The sequence below is a fragment of the Myxine glutinosa genome, chromosome 3 (assembly GCF_964187855.1).
Source record: "Myxine glutinosa chromosome 3, kmMyxGlut1.1, whole genome shotgun sequence".
NCBI lineage: Eukaryota > Metazoa > Chordata > Myxini > Myxiniformes > Myxinidae > Myxine > Myxine glutinosa.
The window spans coordinates 218851702-218877807 of NC_136263.1; the positions used below are offsets into that span (position 1 = coordinate 218851702).

General features: G+C 43.2%; 1 protein-coding gene across 1 annotated transcript in view; it reads left to right on the forward strand.

The window, feature by feature from the left end:
- The window catches only part of LOC137422866 (uncharacterized), a 288315-nt gene that overhangs the window by 113934 nt on the left and 148275 nt on the right, over positions 1-26106 (forward strand). Inside the window, exons 4-5 of the mRNA XM_078774985.1 lie at positions 2015-2368; positions 5426-5548. Of these exons, the coding sequence (XP_078631111.1) occupies positions 2015-2368; positions 5426-5548 (477 nt within the window). The remainder of the gene's footprint in view (positions 1-2014; positions 2369-5425; positions 5549-26106) is intronic.

Here is a 26106-nt window from a genome sequence, read left to right on the forward strand (position 1 = left end):
GGTCAAAGGTCAACTAAAGGTCAAACTTCCAAAATCATCAATTTTCATCTGAAAATCATCAATTTTCTTCTTATTGACTTGAAAATTTTACAGCATTTGCATAGTACCTCACTGAATTGGGGAACCAACTATTTTTGAGGTCAAAGGTCAACCAAAGGTCAAACCTCGAAAATCATAAATTTTCATCTAAAAAATCATCAATTTTCATCCGATTGACTTTAAGATTTAACAGCATTTGCATAGTGCCTCACTGAATTGGGAAACCAACTATTTTTGAGGTCAAAGGTCAACTAAAGGTCAAACTTCCAAAATCATAAATTTTCATCTGAAAAATCATCAATTTTCTTCTTATTGACTTGAAAATTTTACAGCATTTGCATAGTACCTCACTGAATTGGGGAACCAACTATTTTTGAGGTCAAAGGTCAACTAAAGGTCAAACTTCCAAAATCATAAATTTTCATCTGAAAAATCATAAATTTTCATCCGATTGACTTTAAAATTTAACAGCATTTGCATAGTGCCTTACTGAATTGGGAAACCAACTATTTTTGAGGTCAACGGTCAACTAAAGGTCAAACTTCCAAAATCATAAATTTTCATCTAAAAAATCATAAATTTTCTTCTTATTGACTTGAAAATTTTACAGCATTTGCATAGTACCTCACTGAATTGGGAAACCAACTATTTTTGAGGTCAAAGGTCAACCAAAGGTCAAACCTCGAAAATCATAAATTTTCATCCGATTGACTTTAAAATTTAACAGCATTTGCATAGTGTCTCACTGATTTGGGAAACAAACTATTTTTGAGGTCAAAGGTCAACTAAAGGTCAAACTTCCAAAATCATAAATTTTCATCCGATTGACTTTAAAATTTAACAGCATTTGCATAGTGTCTCACTGATTTGGGAAACCAACTATTTTTGAGGTCAAAAGGTCAAAAGGTCAAAGGTTAACTCAAGGTCAAACTTCTTAAATCATTAATTTTCATCTGAAAAATCATCACTTCTCATTCTTTTTATCCTTTCATATTGTCAATTTTGATCTTGATGAAATGGACAATTTGCTGAATCAATTACAACCTTTTTTGGGGGGGAGGGGTGGATTTTGCAAGTATCGTGCTCTGCATGACGTCTTCTTGTTTCATTGTCTGTTTTCTTTTTCTGTTTACTGTTTCACTTGTCTGTTTTATAAAATAATCTTGACATGTAATTCCAGCGGTTATTACCAAGATCACTTATTATCAGCATTATTACTAGGATTAATTATTACAAAGATTGATTATTACTCAGACCGATTATTACCAACCTCAATTTTTACTAAGATTGATTATTACTAAGTTTGATTATTACCAACATAAATTATTATAAGATTGATTATATTACCAAAATCGATTATTACCACCAACAATTATTACTAAGATCGATTCTTACTTAGATAGATTATTACTAAGATCGATTCTTACTTAGATGGATTATTACTAAGATCGATTATTACTTAGATCGCTTTTACTAAGATCGATTATTACTAAGATTAATTATTACTGACATTCATTTTTACGAAGATTGATTATTACTAAGATTGATTTTTATTACTAAGATCCATTATAACTAAGATTGATTATTATTACTGCAATAATTATTTTCGCAGCTCTCATATTAAGGGGACATCTACAAAAACTGCATATTTGAACACTTTAGAACACAACTCGCCTTCTTGGCACTTTCCAAAAGCTTCCGTTTAGAAATACTTGGATAAAATATAATGGCATTTTATGACATCATGACCAATCAATTTTGCCACTTGTAGACTCCATCCATGTTATTGTTTCTCAAGACAGAGTGGGGTAAGGTGTTTTATGTACTCTCCAGAAGTCTAGTTTCTTCATTAATTTATTATATTGTTGAGCATCGAACACGTTTTTAGGTTATATAAAATATACTTGAACCATTTGATGCCCTCTTATGCAAAGCAAACGACTCACAAAACACTATTTGTACCTGTCATTATTAGGTTTAACATGCAACCAGGTTGATCCGTGTGCCTTCTCACCCTGTGCCAATGGTGGTACATGCGAATCGCAAGGTGAGCGTGCCATCTGCTCTTGCTCCCCAAGTTTCACCGGCCTACTCTGTGAAACACGGCTCACGGTAGTTTTGTCGAAGTCGACCTGCCCCCCAGGCACCTGCCAGCATGGAGGGACCTGTCGGGCCAAAGCTGGTGGTGGCTGGAAGTGCCAATGCCGCCCAGGTTACGGCGGGAGGAGATGCGAGCGGGTGCCGGCTCCTTGCTACCCATCTCCTTGCCATAATGGTGGTACATGTCGCCAGACAGCAGATGACAGCTATGAGTGTGCCTGCCTGCCTGGTGAGTTTAACTTGAAAAATTGCTTCCTTGTCTGCATCTTTGTCTATACTTTTGTGAGCAAGCCTAGCTGGGGTCAGAAGTTGCAATTAAATGAGCTCTAAAAATTATGTTATAAATACAATATTGATTTACCTGTCAATAACTGTCTTCGAGAATATATACCTCATAATTTACAGCCATTTATTTGAACCAAAATGATTTTAAATACTCTCGTTAGTGACTCCCACTTCGGCCTACTTCTGAGATGTGAATGAAATGTGCTTTAAATAGTCATACGCTTAAAGGACACCTTTTAATACAACAGCCAGGATGGTCATTTAAAACCATTTTGGCTCATCATCTATCTATAATTCCAGTAATCTCTGTACGTTTGTACGTTTGTCTGTGACCGCTGTTTCTCGACAACCACGGGTCCGATATACTTTTAACTTGCCAGGTATATTGCTGGGGACCCGAGGATGTGCCTTTTCAAGGTTTCATATTAATCGGACAATTACTTACCGAGCTATGTCCAAAAAACGATTCAACCAATCAGAGAGCAGCGAACTATCGCGTGTGCCGAACGTGGCGGACACACTCTGCCTCGGATGGCACATTTGAGAGCGTATTCATTTATTTCACGTTTGCAAACTATGTTGGCGTTAAACTATGTTTTAAAACTAATAAAAACGAATTTGCGATTCATTCGCTTTCCTGCGCGTTTGTGCACGCGATGGCGATTTCTTTACCAAACTCCGGAAGCCGTTCGCTTTGGACCAAACCATTTCATGTAAATAGAGGGGGGGGATTGTCACCGTACTCGCAAGCCGTTCGCTTTGGACCAAACCATTGCATGTAAATAGAGGGGGGGGGATTGTCACCGTACTCGCAAGCCGTTCGCTTTGGACCAAACCATTTCATGTAAATAGAGGGGGGGGGATATAATTTTAGATATAGATATAGTACGGGCAATGCCCTAGTTCAATAAATGCACATCCACCACATAATGGTCCATGGGACCAAGCCATTAATCAACTCATTAATCTTCAGTATTTTTGGCTTGAAATCCACATGTGCTGTAACCTACTAACAATGTATTTGCAGTACACACCTGCAGCATGCTGCACTCTTTTTTTTATGGCGCAGCCCGTAGGGCAATGCCATCTAGAACAGCGTTTGTCTGTCCATCTGGTGTATGTATGTATGTATGTATGTCCCTCACAAACATCCACAAATCAGAGCTGAGGATCCGGTCACATGACAGGGGGAAAACGTTTAGTAACCATTACCGTTGCATATTTTACTAAAAATAAATAAAATAACCTTCTGTGGAACGTTTTGGGATCCCAGCAGGTGTGGTAAGGTGGTAGGTCGGAGGTTTCAGAAATTCTTCGATACAATTATGATTTTGAAATGTGATCGACATGGATCTTGATCCCAAATCCGGAAGTGAACTGATGACGACAGTTCGCTGGTTTGATAATATCTCGATACAATCGTGATTTAACATTATATTTTGATATATTAATGTTATATTATTAATTTGTGATTGTAATTGATAAATGACGCTGTTTGGAATAAAAATATAGAGATATTGAGTTTAAAGCAGAATGAGGAAATGACGTAAGGGTTTCTATCCATGACATTCGCGGAATCCACATCTGCAGATTCACCATTTGCAGTTTCGCCATTGACTGGATATAGCAATATTCAGACCGAGTCGGTTTTTTGTCCAAGTCCTTCACGAACCTGCTGTCCATGCCTGACGTTCGACTGAAGGTGGCACAGGAATGTGGAATTTATTGAAAAGTAATTTAATACCTGCATTATTTGCTAACTGGTATCCCCACCCAGGTCATTTTATCATCAACGAAAGTATCAAACAAGCCCGGCTCCGCCGATGTTAGACTTTCGCTCTTGTTTTTGTACACAAAGCCGAGGCTCGTGGAAGAGCCAGAACATATAACGGATCAGGATATAACACAACAAAAGGAACAGTAAAAATTGAAGGGAACACACAAACAGCAGGGATGAGGGACAAAATTGAGGGAGACTTGGAGAAATAAGGCATGTGGGGAAGAATTAGGGTGAAGGGAGGACACGGGGCGGACAAGATGGATACATACAGAAGCAGATTCAGAATAAGGAAAAACTGGAAACTTGGAAAGTGGTGGGCTTTGGGAGGGCTAATGGGGGTTGATCCTTCCAACCATCCTGATCTGTTTTGTTCCCTTTGTTCAGTTGCATCCTGATCTGTTCTGTGTTCTTGCTCTTCCATGAACCTTGACTTTACCTCTTAAAAAAAAAAATCTCAGAATCTCAGAATGAGATTATATCTCAGAATCGCTCTCGGATTCAATCTCAAAATCTGGTTGTTTAATCTCAGAATGTCAAGTGTTAATATTGCCGACCTTGCCTACTATCGCCAGTCTTAACGAGCGTTAACATTGTTCCCTGTAATTAATCGTGCCCTCCAAATCGTAAAATCTCATCTCGCTGTTCCATCTCATACTGGTGGCCTTCTCTGCTGCTTACACATTTTAATGGTCGTCTGATTCTTTCATTTTACAAAAAGTTGAGTTGCTAGCGGTGAACCAAGTGCACAAAAGTCGAGGAAAGGAATGTCTTTGACACACAAAGTGGAGGTTTGGGATGGGTTTGTTGGTCGAGGCGAGAGTGCTCGGCATCACTGGGCGGACTCCGTGGCATTAAGGAGACCGGTGTCCACCAAATCACGAAATGTGTAGAAATCACAAGGGGTCGTGACGTGAGTGCATTGGTTTTACACCGCGAGGGAGGGCGATTCTGGTAAACTACTGATGTTCTGTTACACAGAAATTATTTAGGAACTCTGATATCACGAACAGAACTCACCATTCAAATCGTTGCTAAGTTGTTGTTTCCAACGCGCTAAATTGGCGGTGGCCGTCGCTAACCGGAAGTAACCCAATATTGCGTCCACCCATAACTCTGTAGAGGAAATAGGTATTTGAGTTCCTTGTGAAGTGCAACACCTTTATTTGTTGACGACGTTATCACATTATCCGGGCATGCTTTGAACACCGAATTATCTTTCAGGCTTCGAAGGCTTCCACTGTGAAGAGAACATCGATAACTGTCCGGGCCACAAATGTGCTAATGGTGGGACGTGCGTGGACGGCGTCATGACGTACAATTGCCAATGCCCTCCTGAATTCACAGGTGCGTCCTTCACACAAACATACAAGTGTAATATCTTGGTGAGAAAGCTTCTTCTGTCTGTACAGTTACGGACAATGGTGTCGGTGACAATTTTCTAAGTAGTAATTTTCCGATATATCAATGACCAGGCCCAAAACTAGCATGCCTACTGGTTCCCCTGCTGAAAATATTTGAAATCGTTAATCTGACTTTTTAAGACATCGCTTGGCAAGCACTCAGGTGATGTCAACCTTTAAACTTTAAAGCCAAATACCAATATGAATCTGGAATACATGATATTGTTAGGTTGTTTAATAACACTTCAAACAGGTCATGGCACCCACCCCACCGATATACTGTGTACAGAATTAAAAGTGTGAAAAGACTTCCTGCGAATGTTTCATATTTTGTTGATATATGTATATACATATACTAGCAGAGGTACCCGGCTTTGCACGGGAGTGGGAGGAGGAGGGGAGGGGGAAGAGGAGGGGAGGGGAACGGGGGGGAGGGGGGAGGGGGAAGCGGGGGAGGAGGAGGGGAGGGGGAAGAGGAGGGGAGGGGAATGGGGGGGAGGGGGAAGGGGGGGGAGGGGGGAGGGGGGAAGGGGGGAGGGAAGGGTGCGGGGGTGCCCAGGGGAAGAAGGGCCCCTCCCCTCCCCCTCCCCCCCCTTTCCCCTCCCCCCTCCCCTCCCCCTTCCCCCTCCCCCTCCCCCTTCCCCCTCCCCCTCCCCCCTCCCATCCCCTTCCCCCTCGTTCCCCTCCCCTTCTCTTCCCCCTCCCCTCCTCCTCCCCCTTCACACCAGGGGGGTTGACTCAGCCTGTCATCCCACCGAGGTCGGAAGTCGGAACTCATTGTCGTCAAATAAATGTAGCCTGTATGTTTCACTCTTTGTCACATGCCGTTGGTCCCATGTCAATCGGATGAAGTTGAAAAATTAACGTTACGAAGGTTCTCTGGGACGTACTGATTCCGAATAATGAAGTTGAAAAATTAACGTTCCGAAATACGCTAATTACGCTAACAGAAGCGCTGGAGGGAGCACTGCGCTCCCTCCCTTAGATTCCCTCCCTCTTCTGCTAGCGCTAATTACGCGTAACACACTAATTTTAAAACCCGAAGTTTTTTTAATTTTAAGGTGTGCTGTAGTCAGAAGCGCTAGAAGCGCTGCGCTCCCTCCCTTCGAATCCCTCTCTCTTCTGCTAGTGCTAATAATACACTAATTTTAAAACCCGAAATTTTTTAAATGTTTATGTCTCCGTGACATTCCTGGGACCATCCCGAGTCGAACAGTACTTTCCGCTCGCAAATCCGTCCACGGGTTCTCGAGATCTTAGAGATCGTAGATAGATCAGGATACAGACACAGAGGCCAACTCTACTTTATATATATAGATACATACATACTGTTACGCAACTGTGATTAACACCACAGTTACGGATGGCCGATTTGCGAGACTTTAACTCCCGAGGCGAACACTCAATGGCGGACTCAAGTTCAACACAAACGCGCGGAATGGCGGGACACAGCGAAGGCTCCGCAACCTTACCTATAAAAATCAAACACCCAGGAAAACTGCGTTCAGATATATATACAGAAAATAATATAAGGATTTATTATCGAATAGTAATACAGTGAAAAAGCCGCGCCGGTAAATCTAATAACTCTAAATCGGGACGTCCCCACACGACTGACAGCAAACACGATACGAGGGAGATTATGGATACAAAAATAACACGTCACGTCGTTCAAATGTACGCGGATGCGGCTTATCTGTCTTTCGTCGTCTCTCGGGGCGGCCGTCCAACACCGCTCCTTTTGGCCCGATCGCACACCACCAGGTCCTTCGCTCCAAGCTCTACGAGGCCCCGCTCCAAGCACCACGCGTCCGACGCGTGGCCAGCAGCTTCACACGAGGACGATCTCCACAAGGCCCGTGCACCAATGGTTCAACGGAGGGCTCGACTTGCAACGAACTGCTGCGAACTGCCGCGTGCTCTGTGGGCTTGGTGTGCTCGGTGTGTGAACGAACTCTCCACCAACTGCCTTCGGGGAGCTTTTCCACCAACTGTGTCTCTGCGTCGACTGTGTGCTCCAACCAACTCCTACGAACTCTCTGGTGTCTCCTGCGTCTGCTGTGTGCTCCAACCAACTCCTACGAACTCTCTGGTGTCTCCTGCGTCTGCCACGAACTCAACTCCTGAAATGGCGTCCGACCGTCGCATATATTGGTGGCCGATGACGTCACATTGGCGCACTCCTCAGCCAATCACAGCCTCCCAACTCGCCCAGGTCACGCCCTCTGCGGCATGCGACTCCTGACATCTCCCGTCCGCGACCCCCCCCCGCGGTCGTTTTGTAACACGTAACACGCGAGGTTGGTGGGCCTTTGAGGTGCGAACGGCGGCGGCCAACCGTGGCGGTGTTTTTGGCCTGGTTTCCTGTCTATTTATTACGAAGTCAATGTCAGGGAAAGGGAATTATTTAATGTTGCGCTAAGGACCTAACTAATGTTTATGTGGTTTGCAGTGCCATAATGGACAAAGGTTTGACTACCAGGTGAGACTCACAGGGGCGTTACCTTTAATCCCTCACTATTTAACACTCGGACCTCCAGGTAGATCCACAATCATACATCTTACCCTGACAAACGCCTAAACATCAAGAACTTATTACATGTAGAGTCCCTGTCACGACAGCCGAATACCTACCTATTCAGATCTACCTAGCTCTAGATATTGCTCTACCAAATTCATAACACAGCCCCCCCCCTGGAACCGTAGCTCCTGCAAGGTTCACCGCAGGCGCTACCATTCCAGCCTTAACACTTACTGTCACACACTTAATTAACCTATGAAATAAATCAGGAAGGGCTGTGGGAAGTGAGTCGGACTACCTACCTACACTTCCTTAACATGCTGAACCCCTTAACCATCATGCAAGTATGTACATCTTCTTCGTTGTTCCTGTGGAGGGAGGAAACAACAACACACAACACTAACTTAACCGCAAAACTTAACCATCTTTCCAAACTCAAAACTCTAACCTTTGTACATACCCCGGTCTACAGACCGCGTCCCCCGGTGGATGCCACAAGACACAACCTTACCTGCGGGGCCATCCCCAATGCATCCCCCTAAATTTCCACGGCCCTGTCCAGATGTTACAGGTGAGTGACACGGCTCGGTGGATTTCGCCCACATTCATGCAACACAGACCCCTTAACCACTCATTCTCATTCCATAGGTCATCAAGGCATTTCAAAAATCAACAAAGCACTTATTTCAATACACCCCCCTGCAGGACCATGGCATTGATGTCATTCACGTGTGTGTGCATTCCTCAACTAGGCAGCGGGGAGGTACCGCACAAAAAGATGGTGGGGGCGCATCAGGCTGTGGTGCCCGCAGTCCCAAAAACAAGTCAACCGACTTACAAGTTCATTGCCCCCCCCCCTTTACCTCTTGGCCCCATGACAGCCCAACAGCCCCTTTCCGCCGTTACCTCGCCGGTGAGGGTCTCCACACACACCAGGCTCCTTTGCCTCCTGCTTTCGCGCAGCAACACGGGTCACCGGGGGACTTCCTCCCCCCCCGCGGCGCCCAACCAGACCCTCCACCGACGAGCTCCAATTTCCAGTTACCACCGGCTGCCAGGGGTAATTTCCGCAGAGGGGGGCCCGCAGGCATCGCTCCTCAGAGCTTGCTCCGTACCTGCGGACACACACACCTTCCCCACCCACAAGACCCCAAAACACACTTCCTCCCCCCGCTGCCATTCAATTCTCCACACAACTCAGCACAATTCAGTACAATTCCATAGATGGTGTAAAAGGTGTTACAAGGCTTGCCATGGCCTGCCACATGTGAAATCCCCCAGTTCACATTTAAACCATCACACATTTCCAAAAGCACATTTCCAAAAGCACAAGTATCGCCCCTCATTATCTCCAATAATCATCACTCACTCTCCAGGTTCCACTCTCACGACCACATCAAAACACCTAACCACAACACAAAAACATACGCCACCCACAATACACTGTGGCTCCCATTCCATCCCCTCACCGGCCATGTCATCACTCGCTCTCACCTCCCAACTCCAAATTACATGTCCCCAATTTCCCAAAGCAAATCCTGAAGCCTGGGACAGTACTCCTTAAAACACTCACCTCAAGTGCAGGTAGTTGCAGGTTGGTCAGGTTCAAGAGTGTCATCCACCACACCTAATTTCCAAAATTTCACATTGGGCCTACCAAATACTTCCAAATTTCTCTTTTATCCCCACTACACTGGCAGGTATGTGGATCCGCATCCAACGGTGATCATCGCTACACAACTACCTACAGCCACGTCAGCTCTGCACCTCTACCGTGCAAGGGTCACCGGGACAAGGTGAGCAGTCAAAACGCCAACATGGCCCATGAGTGTCCATAAGGGTGCGACCCACCATCCATCCTTCGGCCCCCCTGCGAGGAACACAGCTGCAGCAGCCCCAGCTGGCCAATGTGGTGAGCACTTGCTGCCACAACACACACTACCGCACACACAACCTCGGCCCTGGGGGGCACGGTCGCAGTGCGTGGCATCCCTACAGCCACGTCCCCTGCACCTCCCCATCATCCCCCAGTCCGACTACAGAACTGCAGCCCCCCAGTGCTCACCCACACTTGACCACACCAAGGTCCAGCCAACAGCCATGCTCCACCAGGAGACTCACCCAGAAGACATGGTCCACACACCTCGGACATGCACAGCACCACGTTGACCCTCAGGCTACACAACTGCATCCCCAGGATCCCGCGTCCCAAATATCAGCACAGTTGCCCCCGCAACCAGTTGAAAGCTGTGCCTTGCTACCCTATTAATTTCATCACAGCCTCCAACACTTTGGTCTACACACCTGGATCAATAATGGCGTCACTGTACAGTGTCCACCATGGCATTTCAAAATCCACCCTTAAATTTCCATCTAACCCACAGATTACCCATGCCAACCATTTGTCACATTTTACTAACCTCACCAAAGAAAGATGCTTTGCCATACACATGCCAGCCGAGCATGGCCCATATGCTCGGCTCGTTCTAGTTTCCTGCACACTCTATTGCTATTGGCCCAGGCCGAGGTGGTGGTCCTCTGTCTGGCGCCTGTGGACCTACTGGGGGCCCCCTCCTTTCTGGACTGCGAAGCCTCTCAGGAGGTGGGGGCCCATATGGTTGCCGACAATTCCTCTGACTGTGCCCTCTTCTCCCACATCTAAAACAAGTCCCCAAGAACGGACCCCTCTGGAAGCCAGGCGGAGCCCCCCTTTCTTCCGGCCCAGCCCGATAAAAATCAGGCCGTCCCGATGGCCAACCTGGACCACCCTGTCGTGACTCGCTCCCTGCAAATTGTCCCCCCATCAAATTTGTCAGCTGGCGGCTGATTCCCCTTAACATTCGCCCGATGTCATCCTCTGGCTTTTCCTGATCCCGCACCTCGGCCTGCCGTACCGTCACAGGTGCTCTCTCCGATGCGCGGTTCGACCTTCTCAAAAAGGTCAGTCTCGCCGCGCATTCCGCTGCCCGGTGCACCGTGGGTGGGTCCTGTAACTCCACCAACGTCCGGACCTCAGGATCAGGGAGAGCCGCCATAAATTTTTCTATCGCCAGCTTGTCCCACGCCTGTGCTGGTAGGTCCCTGTATGCTATCCTCACAGATTGGTATATATCCTGGGCCAGCTCCTGCAACGTCTCATTAGGCTTTTGCCTGCGATGCAGCAGCTGTGCCCTGACCAGGTCGCACCTTGCGCCTGTCCCGTACCTGTTATTCAAGGCCTCACAAATGGCCTTGCTGGTCAATATTCCCTCTGGGACTACGTTTAACACGTCGGCGGCTGACCCCCGCAGTGTCGCCACCAGATTCCCCATGCGCTCCCGCTCTCCCCAACCATTGAGCTGAGACACGCACTCAAATTGTGTCAGGAAAGCCTCGAGGCTCCCTGATCCGTCAAAATGTACGAGGGGGATTGTTTTTCCAGAGACTCTATTCCCCGATTCCTCTCTGTCCAAATCCAGTCCGGGGCCAAAACACCCCCCCAACTGGGTATTCCGTTTCGGAGCCTCTGGTGTCCAAATGTGGCTCGTGGTGAGGGTCTCCTGGGTCACCTTAATCTGGTCCTGAAGATGTTTAACCGACCTACTCACCTCTTCCTTCAGGCTCTCTTGAACCCGACCAACCTCCTTCTTGATGGTATTGTCCCAGATCTCCAGTCGCTCCTGCATAAAATCACTCACCCTTTCATTATCCATTAGTGGCCCCCACAGGCCTTTCTCAATTAACCCTTGCTCCTGCTCTTTTATGCGGGTTTCCAACCCCCTCACCTCCTCGGCCAATTTGCCCCCCTGTCGGTTGAGCAGTCCCCATTCCTCACTCTGCTGTAGCATTCTGGCATCCACCCGGCCCCGATAGCCTTCCAGGTCCCCATTTGCTTTATCAATTCGAGCATTTGTGGCACCAATCTGACCCTCCAACTTTTCCCCCATTTGGACAGCCTGCGTCACGCCCTCCTCTATTTTTGACATTAATTCTTCCCGTTTCAATTCAATTTCCACCCCTATGGCTTTTTCCATCTCCCCCATTTGAGTTTCTACTTTACCCTCAAATTTCCCCAGTCTGTCCGTAATTTGGTTTTGCACTCTCCCTTCTATGCCATCAATTCGTTCCCCCAGCTGCTGTGCCATTTCCCCAATTTTTCCTTCCAATTGTTCATTCCTTTCCTTTATTTCATTCCCTTGTTCATTCATTTGTTCATTCATCACCTCCATTTTTCCCTCCAATCCATCGATTTTGCTGTCCATCCCTTCGATTTGTTCTTTCAATCCCTCCTTTAATCCTTCAATTTTATCACTCTGGGCATTCAGTTCCCCTTTTAACCCATCAATTTTATTTCCCATTCCTTCAATGTGTCCCTCCAATCGATCACTCATTCCCTTCATTCCTTCCCTCCATTCCTTCCCCTGCGACTCCATTTTATTTTCCAACCCACTTTTCATTTCTCCCATATCCTTACTCATTCCCTTCATTCCTTCCCTCCATTCCTTCCCCTGCGACTTCATTTGTTCATTCAATTCCCAACTGGCTCGCTCACCGTTCTTTTCCATCCCTTCAATTTTTCGAAGCAATTGACCCAACATCTGGTCGGTTGTCGGGGCCGTTCCTACTGCTCCCGACTCCCCGGTGGGGGAGGGGGATAAGTTGGTGCTCGGGACGGGGGAGGTTCCAAGGCTCACCTCGACATCAAATTCCCCTATTTCCGGCTCACTCCCAACGCTGACGGAGGCCTCGCTGCGTACTTCCATCTCGTCGACCTCCGACATCCGCTTTTCGGAAGGTCGTTCCCCGCGCGCGTATTTATTTTAATAATTCCTGAAACAATTTAAATTTGACGAAGACGCGATATCGCGCTCCGTTTGCCCAATTGATTATCAAATTTCTCCGCCTCAACTATAAAAATTTTGCGTTCGAACGTCGGGCGCAATGTACGCCCGACCGTGTCGATTTCTCCCCGCGGACAAAAAAATTTGTCCGACCGTGTCGATGTCTCGCCACGGACAAAAAAAATTTGTCCGACGGGTTCAAATCCTACACTCCTGACACCACTTGTTACGCAACTGTGATTAACACCACAGTTACGGATGGCCGATTTGCGAGACTTTAACTCCCGAGGCGAACACTCAATGGCGGACTCAAGTTCAACACAAACGCGCGGAATGGCGGGACACAGCGAAGGCTCCGCAACCTTACCTATAAAAATCAAACACCCAGGAAAACTGCGTTCAGATATATATACAGAAAATAATATAAGGATTTATTATCGAATAGTAATACAGTGAAAAAGCCGCGCCGGTAAATCTAATAACTCTAAATCGGGACGTCCCCACACGACTGACAGCAAACACGATACGAGGGAGATTATGGATACAAAAATAACACGTCACGTCGTTCAAATGTACGCGGATGCGGCTTATCTGTCTTTCGTCGTCTCTCGGGGCGGCCGTCCAACACCGCTCCTTTTGGCCCGATCGCACACCACCAGGTCCTTCGCTCCAAGCTCTACGAGGCCCCGCTCCAAGCACCACGCGTCCGACGCGTGGCCAGCAGCTTCACACGAGGACGATCTCCACAAGGCCCGTGCACCAATGGTTCAACGGAGGGCTCGACTTGCAACGAACTGCTGCGAACTGCCGCGTGCTCTGTGGGCTTGGTGTGCTCGGTGTGTGAACGAACTCTCCACCAACTGCCTTCGGGGAGCTTTTCCACCAACTGTGTCTCTGCGTCGACTGTGTGCTCCAACCAACTCCTACGAACTCTCTGGTGTCTCCTGCGTCTGCTGTGTGCTCCAACCAACTCCTACGAACTCTCTGGTGTCTCCTGCGTCTGCCACGAACTCAACTCCTGAAATGGCGTCCGACCGTCGCATATATTGGTGGCCGATGACGTCACATTGGCGCACTCCTCAGCCAATCACAGCCTCCCAACTCGCCCAGGTCACGCCCTCTGCGGCATGCGACTCCTGACATCTCCCGTCCGCGACCCCCCCCGCGGTCGTTTTGTAACACGTAACACGCGAGGTTGGTGGGCCTTTGAGGTGCGAATGGCGGCGGCCAACCGTGGCGGTGTTTTTGGCCTGGTTTCCTGTCTATTTATTACGAAGTCAATGTCAGGGAAAGGGAATTATTTAATGTTGCGCTAAGGACCTAACTAATGTTTATGTGGTTTGCAGTGCCATAATGGACAAAGGTTTGACTACCAGGTGAGACTCACAGGGGCGTTACCTTTAATCCCTCACTATTTAACACTCGGACCTCCAGGTAGATCCACAATCATACATCTTACCCCGACAAACGCCTAAACATCAAGAACTTATTACATGTAGAGTCCCTGTCACGACAGCCGAATACCTACCTATTCAGATCTACCTAGCTCTAGATATTGCTCTACCAAATTCATAACAATACATACATACATACAGACATACATACATACATACATACATACATACAGACATACATACATACAGACATACATACATACATACATACATACATACATACATACATACATACAGACATACATACATACATACATACATACATACATACATACATACATACATACAGTCGTGGCCAAAAATATTGGCACCCTTGCACTTTTTTCAAATAACTCACAATTTTCTCTAAAAATATGTTGAACTTGACAAAAGTACTTGGTCTCCACAATTCTTTATTTCACTGTTAATATTACAGAACCTTTTTTTGATTCAGAACTTAATATATCCTTTAAAATCAGAAAATAAATAGAAATGGCATTGACAAAATTATTGACACCCTAGACTTAATATTTGGTAGCACAGACTTTGGACAAAATAACTGCAGTCAAGCGCTTCCTGCACCCATGAATGAGCTTCTGTACTGGCACCTCTGTACTGGAGGTTTGGCCCACTCTTCTTGTGCAAACTGCTCCAGTTCTCCCAGATTTGAAGGGTGCCTTCTCCAAACTGCTGGTTTCAGATCTCCCCACAGGTATTCAATGGGATTTAGATCTGGACTCATTGCTGGCCGCTTCAGAGCAGTCCAGCGTTTTGTCTTGAACCATTCCTGGGTGCTTTTTGAAGTGTGTTTGGGGTCATTGTCCTGCTTCAACACCTATGACCTTCGACGGAGACCCAGGTTTCTGACACTTGGTTGAACATTGCGCTCCAGAATGCCTTGGTAATCTCCTGATTTCATGATGCCATGCACACATTCAAGGTACCCAGTGCCAGAGGCAGCACAACAACCCAAAAACATCACTGAACCTCCTCCATGTTTGACTGTGGGGAAGGTGCTCTTTTCTTTGAAGGCTTCATTTTGTTTTCTGTAAACATGGAGATGATGTGCTTTGCCAAAAAGCTCCAATTCGGTCTCATCTGTCCACAGGACATTCTCCCAGAAGGATTTTCGCTTGTTCAGGTGTGTGATTGGGTCTCTCTCTCTCAGCAGTGAGGTCCTCCTGGGTCTCCCGCCATAGAACCCCCTTTCATTGAGTTGGTGACGGAAGGTGCGAGTTGAAACTGTCGTACCTTGTGTCTGAAGGTCAGCTTGAATCTGTTTGGCAGGTGATTGAGGTGCTTTCCTCACCATTCAAACAATCTTTGATCAAGTTTTCTCTTGTGGCCACGTCGAGGGAGGTTGTCTACAGTCCCATGGGCCTTAAACTTCCTGATAACATTGCGTGCGGTGGACACAGGAACATCAAGGTCTCTGGAGATGAACTTGTAGCCTTGATATTGTCCATGCTTGGCTACAATCTTGTGTCTCACCTCCTCAGACAATTCTCTGTTTTTTTTTTTCTTTTCTCCATGCTCATTGCGGTACACAAGGTGACACAAAACAGCAGAATGACTCCTTTTCTCTATTCAAACTGGTTGAGTGAGTGATTTTTATGTTGCAGGCACCTGTGACTCACCGCAGGTGTGTTCAATTCCAAAGTAAAGGAGAATCACCTGCTTGAAATCTAATTATTTCTTGCAACTTCTAAAATGTGTCTATAATATTGTCCGGGCCATTTGAGGATTTCTGTGTGGAATACGCTGAGATTGTCCTTTTTTCAGCTTTTTTTGTTTTGTTCCACTGCAAACGAAAGAAATACAAATGTAGAAACCAAAAGATTTTTAAATTTCAATAATTTTCTGGAAGAAATGGTGAATTATTTGAAAAAGGTGCAAGGGTGCCAATATTTTTGGCCACGACTTTATATACACACATCTACACACAACCAACCATATATACACACATACACACACATACAAAGACTCACACACAGACACACACCCCCAGGTAACCCACCACCCTCCTTGCCTCCACACCCCACCACCCTCCTTGCCTCCACACCCCCAGGTACCCCACCACCCTCCTTGCCTCCACACCCCCAGGTACCCCACCACCCTCCTTGCCTCCACACCCCCAGCTCCCCCACCACCCTCCTTGCCTCCACACCCCCAGCTACCCCACCATCCTCCTTGCCTCCACACCGCCAGCTACCCCACCACCCTCCTTGCCTCCACACCCCCAGCTACCCCACCACCCTCCTTGCCTCCACACCCCCAGCTACCCCACCACCCTCCTTGCCTCCACACCCCCAGCTACCCCACCACCCTCCTTGCCTCCACACCCCCAGCTACCCCACCACCCTCCTTGCCTCCACACCCCCAGCTACCCCACCACCCTCCTTGCCTCCACACCCCCAGCTACCCCACCACCCTCCTTGCCTCCACACCCCCAGCTACCCCACCACCCTCCTTGCCTCCACACCCCCAGCTACCCCACCACCCTCCTTGCCTCCACACCCCCAGCTACCCCACCACCCTCCTTGCCTCCACACCCCCAGCTACCCCACCACCCTCCTTGCCTCCACACCCCCAGCTACCCCACCACCCTCCTTGCCTCCACACCCCCAGCTACCCCACCACCCTCCTTGCCTCCACACCCCCAGCTACCCCACCACCCTCCTTGCCTCCACACCCCCAGCTACCCCACCACCCTCCTTGCCTCCACACCCCCAGCTACCCCACCACCCTCCTTGCCTCCACACCCCCAGCTACCCCACCACCCTCCTTGCCTCCACACCCCCAGCTACCCCACCACCCTCCTTGCCTCCACACCCCCAGCTACCCCACCATCCTCCTTGCCTCCACACCCCCAGCTACCCCACCACCCTCCTTGCCTCCACACCCCCAGCTACCCCACCACCCTCCTTGCCTCCACACCCCCAGATACCCCACCACCCTCCTTGCCTCCACACCCCCAGATACCCCACCACCCTCCTTGCCTCCACACTGCCAGCTACCCCACCACCCTCCTTGCCTCCACACCCCCAGCTACCCCACCACCCTCCTTGCCTCCACACCCCCAGCTACCCCACCACCCTCCTTGCCTCCACACCCCCAGCTACCCCACCACCCTCCTTGCCTCCACACCCCCAGGTAACCCACCACCCTCCTTGCCTCCACACCCCCAGCTACCCCACCACCCTCCATAGTTCCTCCGGTCACCTTTAATCTTGTCGTGTGTGACTGATTATTCCACTATTTACTTTACAAAGTATTTGACCCCAGAGACATTCTGTGCTCCAGCAGTTTTTCTGAAACTCCCAACATTCCTGCAGCGTATTTAGTATTATGCTGGTATATCATTTGAGCAGAATATTTCCCTGGTGAAAGGTGAACAGCGGAGTTGTGACTGAGCAAGCCGTGTGATCCGGCCATGGAGGTCGGGCGATAGTTTCACGAGCCAAAGATATCATATTTATTAAGGACCAGAAACACCCGCTTCCGCCGTGAGTAGCCAGGCCGTAACGGGAAGCATAATGGCGTCGTGTATGTGCAAATCGACAACATTGACTTACCTTTATATTCAGTTGTTTTTGTCTTAATTATACATTTTCACACCCACTTAGCCTGTAATGCTTTAGACTCGCCATATTATTATCTTCATTATTATTTTTATTATTATTTTTATTATGATCATTATTATCAATGTAATTATTTTGCCATAATGTTAATATTATTATTATTATTATTCCATTATCATGATACCATTATCATTGGACAGAATTGATTAATTTGTGGTGAAAATAAATTTTACTTCTGTTAGGTGAGTGGACCAGCGACTCTTTTCCTATACACCGCCCATGTGTAAAATATATACATGTATACGTCCATTTTGTTCACCTTTCCCTCAGGCGAGTGCTAAACAATGCTCGTGACAGTTCAGGACGGAGTTATGCATGGAATAAGGGTCATAAATGGGCCGTAAAGGTGTCGGGACAATATCACACTTCAAACTTGAAGCCAAGCCCAGGAGAAATCTAATCTGAGGCCCCAATATATCAGTTATAGGCCTAACCAATCCATATATAGTCCACATATAATCTGATGGATATAAAAACCAGACAGCCAATGGGCAACATCATTCATGTGTAAAGACTCGATTAACCACCTTTATTAACTAAAGATAATTGTGGCCTAGGTAGCGGCCTAATTAGAGGCCTAGCAAGTTGAGACGGCTCGGGTCTGTTAGTCCATGGCAGGTACGAAGAGCATATGTACTGCCACATGGACATCAGGCTTCCAGGCATAGGTAGCGACCTAATTAGAGGCCTAGCAAGTCGAGACGGCTCAGGTCTGTTAGTCCATGGCGGGTACGAAGAGCATATGGACTGCCACATGGACATCAGGTTTCCAGGCCTAGGTAGCGACCTAATTAGAGGCCTAGCAAGTCGAGACGGCTCAGGTCTGTTAGTCCATGGCGGGTACGAAGAGCATATGGACTGCCACATGGACATCAGGTTTCCAGGCCTAGGTAGCGACCTAATTAGAGGCCTAGCAAGTCGAGACGGCTCAGGTCTGTTAGTCCATGGCGGGTACGAAGAGCATATGGACTGCCACATGGACATCAGGTTTCCAGGCCTAGTTAGCGACCTAATTAGAGGCCTAGCAAGTCAAGACGGCTCAGGTCTGTTCGTCCGTGGTGGGCACGGAGAGCATAGACTGCCACATGGACATCAGGCTTCCAGGCCTAGGTAGCGACCTAATTAGAGGCCTAGCAAGTCAAGACGGCTCAGGTCTGTTCGTCCGTGGCGGGCACGGAGAGCATAGACTGCCACATGGACATCAGGCTTCCAGGCCTAGGTAGCGACCTAATTAGAGGCCTAGCAAGTCAAGACGGCTCAGGTCTGTTAGTCCGTGGCGGGCACGGAGAGCATAGACTGCCACATGGACATCAGGCTTCCAGGCCTAGGTAGCGACCTAATTAGAGGCCTAGCAAGTCAAGACGGCTCAGGTCTGTTAGTCCGTGGCGGGCACGGAGAGCATAGACTGCCACATGGACATCAGGTTTCCAGCAAATTTTATTCCGCTGAGTGTTAAACATCAGTATCGCCACTGTTTAAAAAGGTAATCTTACATTGGATGAAAATTAACTGAATAGTTTATGGTTTCTCATAACCCTCCGGTAGGTGTGCCCCATGGGCCCCATGGGACGCAGTGGTAATCTATTTATAAACCTTAACCCTTTGGGGGGAGGGGGAGGGGTAGTGGAAATGAAGTCATTACAACCGCCGCTGTGTGACCCCCAGTTCCCTTGGCAAGTTTGGTTGAATGTATTGTAGTCAGGGCCCTTAGGGATATTTTGGGGCCGTTTGGTTCAAATTCTTCCAAAAGCACCAAATTTGGCCCAGATGTTGCACATGCCACACTCTTTCGATTGTTGACGGGCGCCAAGACGGGCGCCCCCCCCCCCCCCCGCGGGCCCCATATTGGCGAAATACTAAATGGCCGCCACCCGGATTAGAGGAAAATCAGTTAAATAACCAAAATGGTTGGAATCATGTATGATACCACTTTTCATGGGTTTCTGAGGTCGCGGAATCCAATTATGATGTTATTTTGATGATTCGAGGTCAAGGTCAACCCTCAAGGTCATCTTAAAGGTCATTTTTGAATCAAACATGTCGGTTTTTGAGTTTTTTGTCAAGATTTACGCGAGGTTCACTATTTTATGTTTCTGGGTTGGGTAATCGAACTCTGACCTTATTTTTGACAATTAGAGGAAATATTTACATGTCTATTTCCTAATTTTCAGGCATATGCAGTTCATCAGTCTAATTACAAAGGTACGGATTTTGATGTTTTATGAACTGTATGCCATATCCTTGTGTTTAATTTTTGTGAGATTATGATCCGGGTTCATGTATACATGATTGTATACATGTCATAAATATGACGTCATAGGTCATGTGACCTGGCGGCCATATTGGATTTAATGAAAACCTAAAAAATGGATCCCTGCCTTCATTTTTCGATCGATTCATTTTTAACTTTGACCACTTATAATACGCCATGTGATTGGATGCATATCCCAATTATGACGTCGTAGGTCAGGTGACATGGCGGGATGGACCGGTATGGTCCCCGGATCATACCGCCCTTGGCGCCCGTCAAAAATCGAAAGAGTATGGCATGGACAACATCTGCGCCAAATTTGATGCTTTTGGAAGAATTTGAACCAAAATATCCCTAAGGGCCCTGACCATTGTGGACAGACAGACAGACAGACAGACAGACAGACACTAAATTGTGTACTTTAGTCTGATGACTCAAGATGTCTTGGTCAGTATTGCCCTCAATATTGTGTCACCTCACCTGCTTTTGATTCCTCATCAAGTGAGAAAACTGAAATCTGTCCTTGTAGTACTGTACCTGGGAAAGTGAGGGGGGCTACATCTTGGAGAATGTGGACCCTCAGACAAGGAGACCCCGCTGTTCCATCTGTTTTTAGACTATGGAAATGAAATATTGCATTGTATTTTTTTCCCCAAGAGCAGAATGTCATTCCATGTCATGGAGTTTGCTGTATGATGAGCAGTGCAGTCCTGGGAATAGAGAGATGTGAATACGACACAGGCACGTCGGGTCAAATGGCCTTTATTTGTGTCAATTCTCATAAATAAAAAATTTAATGTAACTTCCTGTTTGGACCTTCTGCAATCACCAGGTTCTATAAATGAACAAAGTCCAGCACTTTATTTTATACTTGGTAGGTGCGGATTTGAAGACGAAGACACAAAGTCATTCCAGCAGTGCAAGGCCAAAAAATATCCTCTATCTCCAATCCTACCCCTCCGCCTCACCTTCCCACAGGAGCTATGTTCAAACTCGGTTTCACTCAGGTGGGCCTATAGTCCAGGACCCGTGAGTCAGGCCGAGTTGTTTTTCTTATGACTGAGCTAGACAGTTACTGAATGTGAAGAAACAATCCCTAGTTTACATTCCTTTCCTCATCTCATAGTGAAGACGCCACAGGAAAGGAGAACGTCAGGTGTGCGGAAATCCGTCCAAACGAGGCTCAGCTCGTTTTGTGAAACATGAACGTCTGTAGCGTTTCCTTCCACCGCACCTGACCATACATTCAGCCACAATGCACAAGTAAACACACGCTATACGTCACATCCGCTATGGAGGTGAGGGTTCCATGCTTGGTGTGGCCTGTACGTACAGAGAAATCGAAATATCCCCTTCCTTTTCCATTTGATTACTCACACTTCAGGGCCAGGAATTTAAATTTGTTCTGTTTTGCTTTTGGAAACTTTTTCTCATGGACCAGATAAGCTAAATGCTAACCAAAAACATAAACTAAATGCTAACAGCTTCAATAACACAGTGCGAGTTACCCTTGGCAGCGGAACAGGGTATCACATTTGGGTCTGTTTGTCTGTCTGTCTGTTTGTCCGCATAGAGCGTGAGTATTCAAATTTGTCATCAAATTTCCAACAAAGCTTTATTATGAGAACATGGAGAAGATAAATTAATAATTTTGTCTCAAGGTCAAAGGTCAAGGTTGCATAAGATCACCAATTTTCACCCGATTTACCTGAAATTTAAATAATTTGCATATAGGGTTTATTGAATTGGTTCACTTATCAAAAGCTTCAAAGCAATTCTCTGTTTTTTTATCAAAAGGTCAAAGGTCAAGGTTGCATCAAATCAATTTTCATTTGATTTAACTGAAATTTTAAGAAATCGCACATTGAGTCATTGAATTGGTTCATCAATCAAAAGCTAAAAGCCGTCATGAAAAACCTGGTCTTTAAATTTGAGCTGGGGTTTGATATTGGGTCACTGAAGCTTTTGAGGTCAAAATGTCAACATCACCTAAATCATCAATTTTTTTGCATTTTTCAGCTGGTTTTGTCATGTTTCACATACGGAAGAAAACTTATGAAAACAAGGCGGAAGCAAACAAACTTTGCATTTTTAGATGATTTCTAGTTGGTCCTTTATTCTTTGTTTATTTACGATTGCTTCTTTAATCTTTGATTATTTACGATTGGTCCTTTAATCTTTGTTTATTTACGATTGGTTCTTTAATCTTTATTTGTTTTCGATTGCTTCTTTAATCTTTGTTTATTTACGATTGGTCCTTTAATCTTTGTTTATTTACGATTGCTTCTTTAATCTTTGTTTATTTACGATTGGTTCTTTAATCTTTGTTTATTTACGCTTGGTTCTTTAATCTTTGTTTATTTACGATTGGTTCTTTATGCTTTGTTTATTTACGATTGGTTCTTTCATCTTTGTTTATTTACGATTGGTTCTTTCATCTTTGTTTATTTACGATTGGTCCTTTAATCTTTGTTTATTTACGATTGGTCCTTTAATCTTTGTTTATTTACGATTGGTTCTTTAATCTTTGTTTATTTACGATTGGTTCTTTAATCTTTGTTTACTTACAATTGGTTCTTTAATCTTTGTTTATTTACGATTGGTCCTTTAATCTTTATTTAATTATGATTGGTCCTTTAATCTTTGTTTATTTACGATTGGTTCTTTAATCTTTGTTTATTTACGATTGGTCCTTTAATCTTTGTTTATTTACGATTGGTCCTTTAATCCTTGTTTATTTACGATTGCTTCTTTAATCTTTGTTTATTTACAATTGGTCCTTTAATCTTTATTTAATTATGATTGGTCCTTTAATCTTTGTTTATTTACAATTGGTTCTTTAATCTTTGTTTATTTACGATTGGTCCTTTAATCTTTATTTAATTATGATTGGTCCTTTAATCTTTGTTTATTTACGATTGGTTCTTTAATCTTTGTTTATTTATTATTGGTTCTTTATTCTTTATTTATTTATGATTGGTCCTTTAATCTTTGTTTATTTATGCTTGGTTCTTTAATCTTTGTTTATTTACGATTGGTTCTTTAATCTTTGTTTATTTACGATTGGTTCTTTCATCTTTGTTTATTTATGATTGGTTCTTTAATCTTTGTTTATTTACAATTGGTTCTTTAATCTTTGTTTATTTACAATTGGTTCTTTAATCTTTGTTTATTTACGATTGGTCCTTTAATCTTCGTTTATTTACGATTGCTTCTTTAGTCTTTGCCTATTTACGATTGGTCCTTTAATCTTTGTTTATTTACGATTGGTCCTTTAATCCTTGTTTATTTACAATTGCTTCTTTAATCTTTGTTTATTTATGATTGGTCCTTTAATCTTTCTTTATTTATGATTGGTTCTTTATTCTTTGTTTATTTACGATTGCTTCTTTAATCTATGTTTATTTATGATTGGTCCTTTAATCTTTAGTTTATTTATGATTGGTTCTTTATTCTTTATTTATGATTGGTTCTTTATTCTTTATTTATGATTGGTTCTTTATTCTTTATTTATTTATGATTGGTTCTTTAATCTTTAGTTTATTTATGATTGGTTCTTTATTCTTTATTTATGATTGGTCATTATTCTTTATTTATTTATGATTGGTTCTTTATTCTTTAGTTTATTTATGATTGGTTCTTTATTCTTTGTTTATTTACGATTGGTTCTTTAATCTTTATTTATTTATGATTGGTTCTTTATTCTTTATTTATGATTGGTTCTTTATTCTTTGTTTATTTACGATTGGTTCTTTAATCTTTATTTATTTATGATTGGTTCTTTATTCTTTATTTATGATTGGTTCTTTATTCTTTATTTATGATTGGTCATTATTCTTTATTTATTTATGATTGGTTCTTCATTCTTTAGTTTATTTATGATTGGTTCTTTATTCTTTGTTTATTTACGATTGGTTCTTTAATCTTTATTTATTTATGATTGGTCCTTTATTCTTTATTTATGATTGGTTCTTTAATCTTTAGTTTATTTATGATTGGTTCTTTATTCTTTAGTTTATTTATGATTGGTTCTTTATTCTTTGTTTATTTACGATTGGTTCTTTAATCTTTATTTATTTATGATTGGTTCTTTATTCTTTATTTATGATTGGTTCTTTAATCTTTAGTTTATTTATGATTGGTTCTTTATTCTTTATTTATGATTGGTTCTTTATTCTTTATTTATGATTGGTTCTTTATTCTTTATTTATGATTGGTTCTTTATTCTTTATTTATGATTGGTTCTTTATTCTTTATTTATGATTGGTTCTTTATTCTTTATTTATTTATGATTGGTTCTTTATTCTTTATTTATGATTGGTTCTTTATTCTTTATTTATTTATGATTGGTTCTTTATTCTTTATTTATTTATGATTGGTTCTTTAATCTTTAGTTTATTTATGATTGGTTCTTTATTCTTTATTTATTTATGATTGGTTCTTTAATCTTTAGTTTATTTATGATTGGTTCTTTATTCTTTATTTATGATTGGTTCTTTAATCTTTATTTATTTATGATTGGTTCTTTATTCTTTATTTATGATTGGTCATTATTCTTTATTTATTTATGATTGGTTCTTTATTCTTTAGTTTATTTATGATTGGTTCTTTATTCTTTATTTGTGATTGGTTCTTTAATATTTATTTATTTATGATTGGTTCTTTATTCTTTATTTATGATTGGTTCTTTATTCTTTATTTATTTATGATTGGTTCTTTAATCTTTCGTTTATTTATGATTGGTTATTTATTCTTTATTTATTTATGATTGGTTCTTTATTCTTTAGTTTATTTATGATTGGTTCTTTATTCTTTATTTATTTATGATTGGTTCTTTATTCTTTAGTTTATTTATGATTGGTTCTTTGTTCTTTATTTATTTATGATTGGTTCTTTATTCTTTAGTTTATTTATGATTGGTTATTTATTCTTTATTTATTTATGATTGGTTCTTTATTCTTTATTTATTTATGATTGGTTCTTTATTCTTTAGTTTATTTATGATTGGTTCTTTATTCTTTATTTATTTATGATTGGTTCTTTATTCTTTAGTTTATTTATGATTGGTTCTTTATTCTTTATTTATTTATGATTGGTTCTTTATTCTTTAGTTTATTTATGATTGGTTCTTTATTCTTTATTTATTTATGATTGGTTCTTTATTCTTTAGTTTATTTATGATTGGTTATTTATTCTTTAGTTTATTTATGATTGGTTATTTATTCTTTATTTATTTATGATTGGTTCTTTAATCTTTAGTTTATTTATGATTGGTTCTTTATTCTTTATTTATGATTGGTTCTTTATTCTTTAGTTTATTTATGATTGGTTCTTTATTCTTTATTTATTTATGATTGGTTCTTTATTCTTTATTTATGATTGGTTCTTTATTCTTTATTTATTTATGATTGGTTCTTTAATCTTTAGTTTATTTATGATTGGTTATTTATTCTTTATTTATTTATGATTGGTTCTTTAATCTTTAGTTTATTTATGATTGGTTCTTTATTCTTTGTTTATTTACGATTGGTTCTTTAATCTTTATTTATTGATGATTGGTTCTTTATTCTTTATTTATGATTGGTTCTTTATTCTTTATTTATGATTGGTCATTATTCTTTATTTATTTATGATTGGTTCTTTATTCTTTATTTATTTATGATTGGTTCTTTATTCTTTATTTATTTATGATTGGTCATTATTCTTTATTTATTTATGATTGGTTCTTTATTCTTTAGTTTATTTATGATTGGTTCTTTATTCTTTATTTATTTATGATTGGTTATTTATTCTTTATTTATTTATGATTGGTTCTTTATTCTTTGTTTATTTACGA